This window comes from Podarcis melisellensis (assembly GCF_964234715.1).
Source record: "Podarcis melisellensis genome assembly, chromosome: 6".
Taxonomy (NCBI): Eukaryota; Metazoa; Chordata; class Lepidosauria; order Squamata; family Lacertidae; genus Podarcis; species Podarcis melisellensis.
This window is the reverse complement of record NC_138538.1, coordinates 40,577,993-40,593,404: the sequence shown is the minus strand read 5'-3', so window position 1 is coordinate 40,593,404 and position 15,412 is coordinate 40,577,993. Positions and strand designations below refer to the sequence as shown.

The 15,412-nt window shown below is 43.9% G+C and overlaps 1 protein-coding gene across 8 annotated transcripts in view; it reads left to right on the top strand.

Annotated features, from left to right (window-relative positions):
* Nucleotides 1–15,412, top strand: part of TMCC2 (transmembrane and coiled-coil domain family 2) — a 91,397-nt gene that overhangs the window by 49,731 nt on the left and 26,254 nt on the right. The window contains exons 1-2 of one of the 8 annotated variants that reach the window (XM_081914725.1): nt 4,950–5,240; nt 12,374–12,513. The exons of 4 other annotated variants lie outside the window; for them this stretch is intronic. In XM_081914725.1, coding sequence (XP_081770851.1) covers nt 12,433–12,513 — 81 coding nt within the window. In that variant the 5' untranslated portion in view covers nt 4,950–5,240; nt 12,374–12,432. Of the gene's footprint in view, nt 1–4,949; nt 5,241–12,366; nt 12,514–15,412 lie in introns of those variants that run through there. 3 more of the 8 variants (XM_081914723.1, XM_081914724.1, XM_081914727.1) reach the window with 3 other exon arrangements.

Below are 15,412 nucleotides of genomic sequence, written 5' to 3'. Positions count from 1 at the left end.
GGAACATAGGAAGCAGTCTTATATTAAGTCAGACTTTTGGTCCAGATATCCCAATATTGTTGTCTACAATGAGTGGCAGTGGCTTCTCCAGAGTTTCAGACCAGAGCCTCTCTTAATCTTAACTGGAAATGACAGGGATTGAACCTGGGACCTTCTGCATGCAACTCAGATAAAAAAAGCAGTTAATAAATTGAATAAATCATCATCATCATAGTCAATCCACTTCACTAATGCTCATCTCAGCAATCTCTGCAAATGATTTCCACAGTATGATATGGTATGATGAGTAATGATAAATTAATTGTGATATTTCTCTCCCTCCCTGAATCTGGATTTAGACTAGTGACATTCTCTGTGTGGCCTGGGTACTGCAATAGCATTGCTGGTTCTTTAAGTTTATTCCAGTTTCTTCTAGTAGCAGAAGACATGCTGGGACTAATTAAATCAGAACTTGGCCAACATATTTCTAAAACAAACATGTGCACACAAGTCTCTGTGTAATTAGGATTTGGGGGGTACAGTCCCCCCGAACAAATCCAAACACTTTTTTAGTTTCATCTTTGGCTGTTTGCAGCCATGTTGATCAGACAAACACAGGAATGTACCTTATGTTGTGTCAGATCCATCTAGCTCACTGTTGCCCACACTGGATAGAGCCCATCTATATATACTAGTAACAGTAAAGGCTCCCCATAACCTGTTTGAAGATCTCCCATTCCCACAGCTTTGTTTGTTTGTTTGGTTGGTTGGTTGGTTGGTTGGTTATTACATTTCTATACTACCTTTCCTTCTTAAGAGCTTAGGACAAGGTGCTTGGGGTCTTCTTTGATCCAACATTGACAGCTGAGACCCAAATGGCCTCAGTGACCTCAAGCACCTTTTACCAATTTCTGCTAGTTTGTCAGCTGTAGCCTTTCCTGCATAGGGATAGCCTGGCCACAGTGATCCTCCAGATCTGATATCCTCCAGATTGGATTGCAATAAGTGCATGATGGGTATCTTGAAAATGGTTCAGAAGCTCCAGTCTGGCTGCGAAAATTCTGGCTGGTTTACCCAGGAGATATATTAATGTCAGTTCATAACAAACTACATTGGCTTCCAGTTCACTACTGAGTGCAATTCCGGTGTTTATTGTCAAAGGGCTTGGGCTCCAAATATCTGAGGGAGAGCACCCCCACCCATATCAGCTTGCCTGTGCATTAAGATAATTAAAAGAGACCCTTCCCCATGTTTCCTCTTTAGGAGAAGCACATTACAAATGCATAATAGAGAGGACTTCTCTGTGGTGGCACCACCACTATGGGCTTGTCCTCCCAAGAGAGGAGGTGCCAACATTTATTTTTGTTTTTTGACACCAGGTTAACACCTTGTTTGTTTGTTTTGCCAGACATTTTAGATTACGGTGTTTCAAACTGGCTGAATGTTTTTATTGCTCTGAATTGTATTGCATTGTTTATTATATTTTATTCTGCATTTTCAAGTCTCCTTGTATATCATGGTGTGATTAATTTTTGGATATAGGGTGGCTTTATTTTTATTTTAAAAAAATTAAATGCATATATGTAAATAAATTCATGCAGCTACTCAAGTTTATCATCATAGCAACCATTGGGGGTAGGCTAATTTTAGAACCATCAGGGATCTGAATGCATTCTTCCTAGTTTGGATCTAGTACTTTACCCATTGCACACACATGGGCTGTACACACCGCGTGCAGTCTCTAGAGACTCTGGATTTAGATCAGCTGTAGATTATCCAGATTCCATAGGTTCAATTAAGGATTGTTGTTATAATGCCCATTGTTTGCGTTTCTTCATAAGGGCTGGTAGTCAAAGATCCCTTCTGGCATATTTTTACTCTGGTACATGAGATGTACCGGGAAAACTGCTGTTCTGCCAAATATTGTGGTGTAGCTGGTTGCATTTACACTTCCTGCATTCTGCCTTTTTCCTGATTCTGTGTGAGACTGAGATTGATTCCTGGCTGGCAACAGATAGTTCATATTTCATAAGCTGTTCATTGAATTTGTTCTTTCAGTAAAGGTCTGTAGTGGTGTTACCTCTATAAAAGGTTCTACACATCTTGAGTAGCTATGGACCAATGATTACTCTTTCGGAATGGAGAAGGTCGGTGACCAGCAATTGCACTTTCAGAGCGCTGTGTTACCCAGAGGGAAGCTTCTGGATCTGAGAAGGAAGCCCGCTTTAGTTCATTATGACCAGGAAGCAACAGTATACAGCAGGACTTGAGGCTTGTCAGTTTGAAAGTCACAGATACTCCTTCGGCGGGGGGAGCATTGGAATTAGGTTTGTGACATCCTTCCATTTAGCTGTCACACAGATACACCACCCTAACGTTATGTTCAAAGTTCATGCTCTAAAACAATGGCTCTTTAAAAAAATGTAATCTTGTAGGATGTCACTTAATTGCTAGAAAAGGTATAATCTTCCCTCCGCTTCTGCTTAGTGTGAGGGTTGGGCTCAAAGATAGAGCTCCATTGTCAACCCACCCTAGGCCCTCACTAGCAAGTGCCTGGTATTGTGTGCTTTGAAATTGCAGTATAGAAGCCACTGCTTTTGGTCTGGTGATAGGAATCTAACTCTGCAATTGTCATGTACACACTGCCGGGTGGGGAAGAGCTCTCTGGGTTTAGAAGGTCCAAACTTGATGACGTGTGGAATAAGTCAATGCATTTCATGTTATCTGTTTTGTTAATTAATTAATTAATTAATTAATTAATAATAACACAGAGGGGACGAGGATTGGGACTGTAGCTTGCTAAAGGAGAGATTTAATTGTTGATGTAAATGGCTTCTTCCCCACCATGGCAAAGAGTTGCTTCAGTGGGAGGGGGGCAGTTTTAATTGCAACCATAGCACAGGAAGAAAGGGTTAAACTCTACCTCCCTGTTCATGATGGTCCCTATCCTGATCCCCCCCCCCGAAAAAAAACCACATACACAAACGCTCAATGCATTCAGACATTTAATGTGTCATCTGGCTGGGTCATTCTGAAATGCTTGAGTTTGTTTTCAGAGTTAACCCTGGCTCTCTGGGCCACATGACAGCAGCAGCTGTGCCCTGCCTGCTCCCTTTCCTTAAAGCATTGTCATCATGCTTTAGACATTCCAGGGCCTCAGTTAGAGAATTGCTTGAAGCCTGCGTGGCTTGATGGTAACGGGCCAGATTTAAAACTCTACAGCTGGGTGGGTGTATGTCATCTAAGTTACCTCATAGGGAAGAAAAGCTGGCCTGATTTTGCATGTGGCTTTCTTTCCACCATGCTTCACAAAGGCACACTGTGATTGCCACATACATGTCTCCTGTCATCCAGCAATGAAATACAATCGCATCGCCTCTAGGGTGAAGCATGCTGTTTTATTTTGGTCGGAGAAAGCAGGAGAGTGTATGATCATGTTGCACTCTTTTGTTCATGCCAACCAAGTCTATTTGCGAAGTCCTGTATAAGGAAAGTGGGATAGAAATCATATACGAAAGCAAATATATATATATATATATATATGCATAAATAAATAAGACAGTGCCGTCATTTACCCTTACTATGTTTATGTAGCCTCAGCTAGAACTGAAACATGAAAAGTCATGTTCTGTGTCTCCCCCGCCACCCGAGTTCTTGTGCAAATGAAATCAGCAGTTGGCCATAGAACTCCTGGCTTCTTTGGGTTCCTTGGAGCACAAGGCATTTGGCTGCCCATCTGCTAAGCATTTTCTCAGACTTTCCATTTCGCTCAAAACTTCCCTATCTGTGTCAGTGTCTTGAAATAGATGTCCTTTTAATCCAGCCTTGCTCAAGCTGATACCTTCCAGACATTTAGGACTGCAGTTGTTATGCTCCCTGGCCATAGGCCATGCAGGCCAAAGGTGATGGGAGCTGGAATCCAAAACATCTGGAGGACACCAACTTGGGGATGGCTATTTTAATCGTAATACTTAGATATCAGAAACTCTAGGAAGTAGAACTATTCCTTTGCCTCTATGGTTTCACTCCAAATTTGGTGCCTCATTAAGATGGACATGTTATTGATTCCTAGTTTTCCATAGTGCCATATATTGAATTATGGTCTATTCCTTATAGCGATTGATGTGGAAATCTGAGGTAGTGGTAGTTGATGGTGTGTGCATCTATATTGTTGCACGCCACCCCAGTCTCCAAGCGGTGCGAGATTCCAGGGGTTCCAGACTCTTACTCAGGGTTCGTGTTTCTTTTGGAATGATGCACAGCGGAGACTGTGGTGTCTTTATGAAATATGGTTTATTTACAGATATATTCAACCTGAGCCTACGGTGGAGGTGTTCACAGCATCAACACCCAAAGAGAATCTTGCTTTTCCTGTAGGCCACAGCCTTGGATTCTAGCATAAATCAGGCATGGCTCTGTCTCCCAGCTGCCCAGCCTGCAGCCTTCCCACTTCCACCTTTTAGATCACATAAGTCAACTCTGGCATTTGTCTTTCTAACTACCAGGGAATTGAGGACGGGTGGGGGGCTACTCATTTGCTGTCTGGCACAAAGCCACTTCCTTTGCTACCTTAATGGCCCGTACTTAGAGTACCATTCCCTCACTAGGAAGCTAGCCTGGCTGTTCCTGGAATTGAATCTATGCTGGATCCAGGAATTAGAAGGAGGCTCAAGCAATGCAGTCTACACCACAAAAAACTCATAATATGTTTTAAATAGAAAAAGATGAGAGTGGTTCCAGAACTTTTCAAGGACTGGGTGCTTCTAATCTTTGCAAATCCTGGCATGCCATCAGTGAGCTGCCTGCTCTTCTGACTGGGACCCATCACTCCAGAAGGTCTGTCCAAGTTTGTCACTTCTGACAAGGCATTTTCCTGTTGGCTGGGACTTGGGTGCAGCAGCTATGACTCCTTCCTCCATGCCAGCTGGCCTCTGACCGTGTTCGGTTTCGGGACTTTGCCTCCCTTTGCCCTTTTAAAGATTGGGTTACTTAGAGAGTCGACAACTGTCTGGGGCATGAAAAACTGCCTCGGAGAGCTGGAGAGTTTGGACGGTTCCAAAGAAACTCTTCAGAGACCAAAGCAAGTAAACTAGAGGAGAGGAGTGTTTTCTGGCTGGAAAGAAAGACAATGGTAAAGGCAAAAGACTATCCTTGGGAGACGTTTTGAGGAACGAATAGAACTGACCTAGCACAGTGACCTTTTGGTCAAAGGAAGCTGGAGATCAAGATTGGCTTCTCAGCAGAGGAGATTGGCTTCCAGAGTATCCTTTGTGTTTTCTAGCTGCATAGCATGGAGATGGGATGTTATGTTTTCCTACATTACTGCGATCTCTTGATTTTCGTGCTCTAAGGTAGAGGGGATTTCCCAGGCTTTCCTTAATGGTCAGGAGTTATGTGATTGGAATGCAATTTTTGTAAGCAGATGTATGTACACGCTTCCTAAAAGTCTTACTATCCCATTTTCTGATTGCTTCTAATCTTTGGGGTTCATTTAGTTTCAGGTCACCTGGGTGTGTTAGCTCACAGAAGGCATTTGTTTCTCAGTTTTGGATGTTGACCCAGGTATACTAATGTTATACAGTAATCACAGTTAACAATAATGCTTTATAGTAAAACTGTAAAATGTTCAGTGTTTTATTAATGAAGAGGGTTACTCTTTTCCTGAATGAATCCTTTGCCAAGAGAGTTAACACAGCCCTGAATTCAATGGATGGAATCGTAGTAACATGAGCTCTCCTTCCTTAGGTAAGACCTCTGTGTTCCTTAATGCAGAAGGACTGTGCACAGAAGCAAAGGAAGAAAAAAAATAGGAACATTGCACTAATTTATTTCTCTGTGCAGAAACACATCCCTAGATTGATGGAAGTGGGTTGTGCTTACATTTAATACATGCTGTTACTACTACTACTACTACTACTACTACTACTACTACTTTATTTAGTGCATTTCAAAATTGCAAGGTGCATTATATCCATTGAATGGTCTTTTTTCCCTATGTGTACATAGATTTTTTTATCACCACTGTACACTCAATACAAAGATCTCCTTCAAAAGGTAAAAGATATAAGGCCGGGTGGGATGAAAAACAAAACAAAAACACACCTCCCAGCAGCCATAAAGCATCATATTCCAGTAATCTTTACAGCAACCCTGTGAGGTAGTCTAGCAGTATTATCCCCATATAACAGATGGGGAAGCAGAGTGAGTGAGTGGGGGTGGTGGAGACTGAGGCTGAGTACAATCCTCTGCATGTCTGCTCAGAAGTAAACCCCACATAACTGAATGGGGCTGGCTACCAAGTACGTTGGAGCTACAGTTCTGTACCCAGTAACCTGGGAATAAGCCCCAATGAATTCATGCTTTTGAGTAGACATTGAGAAGAAGATTGCACTGTGAATTACCTAGTGACTGCGTGACATTGAAATGAGGGAGTTTCCAGATCCCTATGCTGTGCCAGCTCTAAAGCCGTTTGAAAAATATAAACAAAATCAAACTTTAGAAAATGCAGTTTTCCTGTTTCTTTCCGCCCTCTTTGTCTTTTGTTGGTACAGAAAGCAGTGAAGTCAGCGGGACTGAACCGCATGTCATATAGTGCCCAATGGAAAAAATGGAGTAAGACTTTCCTAACCAATTCCTTTGATGCTTGGAATTGTACTAGTAATCCTGTGGCCAACCAGATTTTGTTGGATTACAAGTCCCATCATCCCTCACCACTAACTTTGCTGGCTGGACTAGAGGTGATTTGGAGTCAGAAACATATGGAGAACCACAGGGTCCCCACCCCTGATCTGGACACTCACAAGTCCTGCTGAACTCAGCTCCAAGTAGGGCGGCCAGATGCAAAAGAAGGCAGGACTCTGCACCTTTAATAGTTGTGTAGATGGGAGGATTTCACCAGGTGTATTGTGTGTGATGCTGAAATTTCTGCTGCACATCTGTTAAAGGTGCAGGAGTCTGATCTCCTCCTTCCCTTGGCCACCCTAACTTCAACACTTCTTCAAATCTGAACCCCCCCTTTAATTTGGACCTCATCTAGAGCAAAGGAGTTGGTTTTTTTTAATTTTGTACTGAGGCTGGTTTGATAAATAAAGCATGTCATGTATGATTTGGTCAGAAATAATACAGACTTTGACTCTTAAGGTTGTAAGAACATAGGAAGCACCTGCTGGATCAGGCCAATCATCCTGTTTTCACAGTGGTCAGCCAGATGCATATTCTTAATTTGGTGGAGGACTTCACACACTGTAGGTTTAATTCTTTTTCCAAGTTCAGCTGAATGCATAGGAAGAGCTCTAGGTCTGTTAGTCAGGAATTCTAGAGTTTTTAAGTTTTTAAACTTAAGTGAAACACTGGTTCTTTGGATGGTGGTGGTAAAATTGTCACTGATGTACAAGGGGGCAAAAAGAGTCAGGGAGCTGGTTTTATGTTAGTTTATTGTTTTTAAATTGTGAGAGCTTGGGAGTGGTGAGAACTTATTTACAGATGTGTATACTTGGTGTGTATTTTTGCAAACAGGAGGACCAGATGTAATGAATATAATGCAGCCCTTACATCTTATATTACCACTCCCCTTTAAAAGTCTCTTCAACTTGGAGAATGTGAGAAGGTTGCAGTTGGGCATCGGCTAAATGTTTCAAAGCAGCCATAGTAACATGGTACCCTTCATCTCCCCTCAGCCTCAGCTAGCATGGTGAATTGTCAGGAATGATGGGGATTGGAGTCCAACAACTGGAGGGCACCTTGTTGGCTGCCTCTGTTCGGGGGGGGGGACCCTGGTCACATTTTGCAGCTGTTATAATGGAATAAAGAATCCCTATAAATTGTGCAAGAAAAAGCCTGAGCAAGATATGGGTTCCTATGACCTTCTGGTATATCCTTTCTGTGCTCTTCCATGTGGGATCAGTAGATGCAAATGGAGTAGGAAATGGATGAATTATAGATTAAAAACAGTAATCTCAAAATGCTGGCTGTTCTTGGATATGTTGATCAAAAGCCTAGTCTCCAGAAGAAGAAAGAGGAAGGTTGACCACCAGTGGCAGCTTCAGGATTCATTTCTTCAGTTCAGGGGTTTGTATAAACCAGTTTATGACCAAAATTGGAGACTTAACTTAAGGATTGTGGTAGGAGGCAGCCTTTATCTCTCTTTAGCAAGAATATGTACTCTAGATTAGTTACCCTTTCACACACATGAGCAAGACAGGCATACAACTAAAAGCAAGCTTGTAAATAGGCAGTCACTTGCTCACCTGTGGCGAGTCAGAATTGCCACCAGGTGAGCAAATAGGGAGATTTTTAAAATATAAATTTGAGTTTGCGCCCTCCCCTCATCTCCCAGGCTGTAGATGTGCTTTATCAATGGCTTATACTGGTATGCATGCACAGGTGAGCATAGAAAAGTGTGCGCTGGCAAGTTATTTGTAAGGCTGGTTAAAAGTAACAGTGCTAGTGGTGTTACAAGAAACAATGCAGTTGGTTGGTAGTGAAAAACTGAGAGAAGGTTGTTCTTGGGGAGTTTTCTCCCCGACTCTCATTTTGACTGTGACTAAATAGCTTTGAAATGCGTTATTAAACCTGATCTCTGGCTCTCAGTGTCCCATCTGGTAGCACCCTCATGTTGCCATTTCATAATTTCAATTCTTGTGAAAGCTGTCATTACGCAATACCTCTGAACAGCTACAGCAGACGTGTACACAAGGTATCTCATAATATGTGTGGGTAGCCTTTCTGGCTTTCTTGACAACTTTGCTTTGTTTTTGCCTTATTTTTGTACTTATGAACTGATCTTGGGTGTCTGAAGTAGGGCCAAACAAGATGAGATGGTGACAGATAAATGCTGCTTTTTACATGTCTGCCCCACTCATATATAAATCTAGGGTGTTTCAGGAGGAAGGGAGGTATATTTAGACTGAAAACAGTGAGAGGGCTTCTGGAAGAGCCTTGCAGCTGTTAAGAGTTGTGTGCCTTCACTACTAGTCTTGAAGGTGCCATGACAGGCCGCCATGATTGTACTGCTAGAATTGGGCCACCAGGATATCACTGTACAGTACCTCTGATTGTTGGAAATAGGGAGTGAATAAGTGAATGAGGTTGAATCACTCTGTGTATTGTGCTGTGGTGCCACAGGAAAATAGACATTAGCTGTGGATGGGTGGAGGTGATACAAGGCTTGACTGACCATATCCAGACAGATCTTCAGATACCCAGCATTTCTTGTTCACATTTATCAGTTTGCATGCAACCAGCATGGGCCAGGCAGAGTACAGAGTGGCTTCCCATGCCGAGTGACAATATCACGTGCTCCCATTTCTGTATTATGGCGCCAAACCACAGGAAGCTGTCTGGCAGTATCCTTAATTAACTGAGATAATTAGGCTGCAGATTAGAATTTCAGAGAGAGTATGCAGTGACATTTCAACCTGTTGCAGTCGCTCTGTAATCTAACTCTCTTCAAAGCAAGCTTTGTTGAGTTGCCAGCAGGCCCAGGCATGTGCTGTCATCCATAACAGCACTGGGTTGGACCCCAGCAGTGATCATGAAACTTTTGGAACTTTCCCTAGCAAATGAAAGTCCTTAAATAGCCTTCTCTTGGATTCCAACCAGAGAGCAGCAAATCCGCCTGCTTACTGGATGGTGGTAAATTTGCAGAGGTGAGTCAATGTTTTTTCACCACAGAGCTATTTGTTGAACAGCGCAGTCCTGCATGCTTACTCAGAAGTAAGCAATATTGTGCTCAACATTATGAATGATTCCCATTGAATAGGATTGCAGCCTCTGTTTAACCATAACATCTGTGCCCCAAACCCAAGTTTTGTACTCAAATACTGGTTTTTTTTAAAAAGCATACAAAACTAAAGTCAAATCTGGGGCCATTTGTTAAAATATCCCTTAAAAAACCACAGGATTTTGGTGGTTTTTTTTGCTGAATTAAGCCATGTAATTACCCTGTTTTAAATGACCATTGTTTAAGGGGCATTTTAATGATCAAGAGGATGGAACAACTTCCCTATGAGGAAAGCTTACGCAGCGGTTCTCAACCTGTGGGTCCCCAGATGTTGTTGGACTACAACTCCCATCATCCCTGAGCTCTGGCCTTGCTAGCTAGGGGTGATGGGAGTTTTAGTTCAACAACATCTGGGGACTCACAGGTTGAGAAAGGCTGGCTTACTGCATCTGAGACTTTTTAGTTTAGAGAAACGGTGAGTAAGAGGTGACATGATAAAAGTTTATAAAAATTATGCATAGCATGGAGGAATTGGAGAGAGAAAAGTTTCTCATAACACTAGAACTCATGGAGATAGAATGAATCTGCAGGCTGAAATACCTGTATACAGGACAGATAAAATAAACTACTTATTCACACAGTGCATAAATTGTGGAACTTGCTCCCATAGCAGACAGTGATGGCCCCCAACCTGGATGGCTTTAAAAGAGGATTAGACAAATTCATGGAGGATCTGGTTACTGGTGGCTGTTAGGCACGATGGCTGTGTTTTATCTCCACTCTGCTTGCCAGTTGATGAGTATCACAGGTGGGCAGAGTGCTGTTGTGCTCAAGTCCTGCTTGTGGGCTTCCCATAGGCTTCTGCTTGGCTACTGTGAGAGCAGGATGCTAGACTAGATGGCCCATTGGCTTGATTTAGCAGGCTACTCTTAACAAATGGCTTCAAGATTTGACTTCCATCTTTTCTTCATCAAAGAGTTTCTACCGCCCTCAAAGCCTATAAAAACTTGAAAAAATAAAAATTGTATCGAAACTATACAGAAAGTACAGTGACAATAAGAAACCATGCTATGAATGCTGCCTTTTATCCTTCTGCCGTTATCAGTGGTGTTTTGCACTGCAGCAACACTGAGGTGTTCCATTATGCTAGGAGCTGTATGGCTACCTACCAAGATGCATATTTCACAATCAGCATGGGAAGAGAATGTTGTTTCCATTCTCCTAATGAAGAACTAAGAGACTAATTAAAATAGCCTGCTCAAGGTCACTCCTTTCTTCTTCGCATACAGTTTTGTTGAATCTGTGCCTTCCGCATTGCAACCTTGCATTTTTATGGCAAGATGTAATCCCACAAGAAAAACTCCCAGAATGAGCGCAACAGAAGAACAATCTGTGGGAAGCTGCAGAGATATATTTATAAATCAGAAAACAGATGGGAGAGGCTGGTGTTCAAATCTTCCTATAGGTGTCAAAATGCTAACCTGTTTGGAGACTCTGCTTCTTGATAGGAAGCTTTCATGCTGGATCAGTTTTTAAGCTTTGCATACTCTAGTTCAAAGGCCTCTGAATTTAGTTCATGTGCAATGAATGGGAGATAGCCACCTAATAAACAGGTTGGCCTATGGGAGAGCAGGTCTTCTCTCAAGTATCCAGGTCCCCATTTGTGTATAAAGCTCTGAACAAGTATCAAATCTTTGAAGTGGTTTCAGTGGTGTAATGACAGCCAGTGCAGTTCCTTCAGAATATGTTCGCAGTCAGCCACTTCCTACAGGAGCCTAGCTGCAGTTTCCAAACAAGCTTCTTGGACAGTTCTACATGGGGGTGTCCTATCACTGGGCCTGATACTAGCACCCAAAACAGATTTGCAGGAGCCTGTGCTCATATGAAGCTCTGGCCAAGGAAAAGTTTCACTCTCAAAAGCAGGAGACTTAACAGACTTCATAAAGCACCTGACACTACAGTCTTAAACACATTTAGTAGGGAGTAAGTCTGCGGACAGCGCTGGCTCCTGGCCTATAGAGTGAGATGAGCACACAACCCTAGAGTCTGTCAAGACTGGCCCATATGGGCAGGGGTACCTTTACCTTTACCTTTAAGGCCTCTTGAGCTCGGCGTAATTTACTTTTGAGTAAACATGCTTAGGATTTAATTGTTAGTTGTTTTTTGTTGTCTGTGGATGCACAAGGCCAGATAATCTGTTGCTGTCATGAGCACTGAGTGCTTGGTAGGCCCCGGGTTGTTGATGAAATTGGCATGGCAGAAGGGATCTGCCATAAGATCTCTTTTGTGGCTAACTTGTTCTGTACCACAGGATTTTCTTCTGAATTGCTCTCTTCAAAGAGCACACTGCTTATTCAAACAGGGCTGATTGGTAGTGTTTGTTCTCTGAATGCTTTGGGGAGGAGGGGGGCGGGGCGGGAAGCAAGCACCAAGGAGACAGAAAAGCTTCCCCCTGCATCTTGCATGTTCCTTCTGCCTCCGGGTTCACTCTGTTCTCCGTGGCACTAGCCAGGGCTTATTGTACTTGGCTGCTGATTCAGAAGCTTCAGTTCCCCAGCGAGCAGCCGAAACACACATGCCTTCCTCTCTTCCTCCCCCCCCCCCCCCATCCGTGGTTCGTATGCTCCCACCAGTACCCAGCCCTCCAATCCTTAACTCAACTCATGACAGGAGGAGGAGAATTTCCCTGTGGAAGGATCACACAGCCGGGCTCGTTACCAACGCTGCTGCTCATGCCAGAAATGCACCCTTCTGAATCTGACCCCTGCCCTGGGAAAAAGATATTGCTGCTCAACTCTTTATTAGGAGTCTTTGTAAGTACAGCCTTCTTTCTTCTGCATTTTCAGGAGCATGGGCTCATCGGAGGGCAGATGGTAGCATGCAGGACCAGCCCAATATGTCTCGCTCCCTAGGATGGACAAGATTTCTCTCCCACCCCAGGTCCATGAACAGAAGCTGATCAGATTGGCAGTTGAATTGAACTTGAGTGCTGGCTGCCTCCACCACAACAGAGGGCAGCAGGTCGCTTACAGAGTGCAGGGCAAGCTGGGCGGCAAACACAGTTCTGTCCTCCAAGTCTTTACCACCTGAGGCAGATGCCTTACTATGCCTAATGGTGGGGCCTGTCCTGGTTGTAGGACATTTGGGGGCACCTTGAGTGGGGTGATGAATCTACTGGGTTTATACTGGTTCTACTAGACTGCAGGATTCCTTATCATACTATATCTCCTAAAACCAGCCAGCTGGAGAAGAGGGCAGAAGAAGTAGGAGGTGCTGTTGCCAGAAGCTCCCGTATGGTCCCTGTCTCTCTGCCTCTTCCATGATAAGCAGAAACATTTTGAGTGGTTGCAGTGCTAAACCTCTGCTGCTGGAAGGTTTTTGATGTTCCAGATGTTGCTGATCTTCAACTCCCGTCATCTCTGACCATTGGATATACTGGCTGCGACTAATGGGAGCCCACAACATTTGGTGGACCACAGTTTATCCACCCCTGTTTTAGGTCTGTTTGCTGCAGGATCCTCTCCCACCCTGGAACTTTGCACCCTCTTCCCAAAAAGAAGAAGGCTATCAGTGGCTGGTAGCCATGATGGCTGCGTAGTACCTCCAGCCGCTGAATACTGGTTGCTGGGGAACACAAGTGGGGAGAACACTTCTGAGCTCACGTTTTTTTTGCAGTCTTCCTATAAGTGTCTGCTTGATCACTGTGGCGGATGTTGGCCTAGATTGATCTCTTGACCTTTCTACAGAAGGGTTCTTTTGTTCTTATGCTTTTGGATAGAATACAGTTGTGATGCTCTGCTTCCCATTTTGTGGGGAAGAATATCATAGTGATGGAGGTGGTTGGAATGTGCAGATTTTCATATTTATTCTGACTGTGTTCTTGAATCTTAGGAAATTGCTTTCTCAGGGTTTTTTGTTTTTTTGTTTGTTTGTTTTTGCAAAAGTAGGCTGCTGTTCCCGCTGCAGCACAGTTCTCCTGCTTACCTTACTAAATGTGAGGTGGCTTGGCAGCTGCTATGGTTAAATGAAACAACTTTGTCATTTTTTGCTCAAGAAGTTGTGTCAGCTCAGGTCTTTAGGAGAAAGTTGTGCCCATTCCAGACAGTGTTCTGTTCTAGCACTGTCAGTCTGCAGATCAAATTGAATTTTAACACACACATACACACCGGTGTGCATTTGTAAGGTGACCCTTAGCTTATTTTAGACACTTAGGACTGAAATTTTTGAAACTCCGATGAATTTAGGCCAAGTTTCCTCTGCCTCCTTCCAAAAGACCTCAGTGTTCTGAGCAAGCCAATAGAGCTCCTTTTTCTTGTAATTGGCAGTGTCTAGGAAAACATGCCTTGTGCTTACTATTTTGAGCATAGGTTGTGTAGCCCTTTTCTTCCTCTGCCCTGTTTCTGAGCAAACTGGTTATCACTGAGCTGAATTTTATTCAGCATAGACTTTCCATTACCCAGCTTACAGAGGGCTGGCACTGCCGTTGCAGAATATGGCTCACTGGCCACATTCAGTACATAGAACTGAACACATAGTGTGTTTTCTCCTTCTGTGAAGCTGCTCATTTAAGGTGGCCTCCTACCACCCAAAAGAGATGAAATATACTGCCAAAGAAGAAACTGATCTACATAAAATTGGGATATGCTAATTGATGTGTACGGATGCCAATTTAAAAATAATCATTGGAATTTACATAGAAATTTACATAGAAAGACTTGTGACCTGAGTGACTGCTCAGTCTGCTGTCCAGGTGCTGATTTCAAGGTCCCCAACTCTTTCTTGTGGTTCTTTATATGGAAATAAGACTTGGGGCTGTTCAGCTCTTCAGATAAAGAGCGTCTCTAAACAAAGTTCTCCTCAGTTTGGCTGCCTCTCAGCTCAAGGAAACTGGATTTGTGCTAGAGTTTTGTTTGCTGTTTAGATTTCTCTCCTACCAGTCCATTTGCTTAAGATGGAGGTTGTGTCTGTAGACTCCCGGCTCTGTTGTTTCTGATGACATCAGGCTGTTGGTGCAAATGGATGTTTACAAGCAGGCATTGTTAATGCTCATCCACATAGTACTTTTGAAGGGGAACAGGTGTGTATTTGACTTCATTCACAGTAACACCCTTTGGTCCTCTTTCTGCACGTCTCCTTGAGTGCAAAAAGGGCCAGTTCCAGAGTACTGGGCTACTGCATCTTTCAGGTAGAAAAGAAAATATATCGAAACACCATGGACTAATGCAGGGTCGTGGCCAACCTTTTGGGCAAGTGTTCCATAAGTCTAATCCAAGTATGAGACAGCACCACTCTAGCTCATGCTCAGTGGCGGAGGAAGGGGGGGTGCGGTAGGTGTGGCCCACCCAGGGGGGTGACAAAATGCCGGGCGGCACTTACCTGTGTGCACCCGAGCCACACGTCTTTCACAATCTTGGGAGAGATGCAGTGGCTTGGGCACGCATAGGCTCTGCAGTGAGTGCCGCCCGGCATTTTGTCACTCCCCCCAGCTGTAGGGAGGCTGAGTAGGAGGAGGCAGGTAGACTCTGGAGGCCCTGTGGTGCGCCCCACTGCTATGGGCGGTGCGCCTGAGGCACCCAAGCAGCTTTCTCCACTGCTGCGCAGATCGCCGTGGTGCCCTCATGTGCAGATTGCCGCAGCACCTCATCCACCCCCTGTGGGAAGATCACCCCACCCCGCCGCTCCAGGTGCTGGAGCACCTAGCTACGCCCCTGC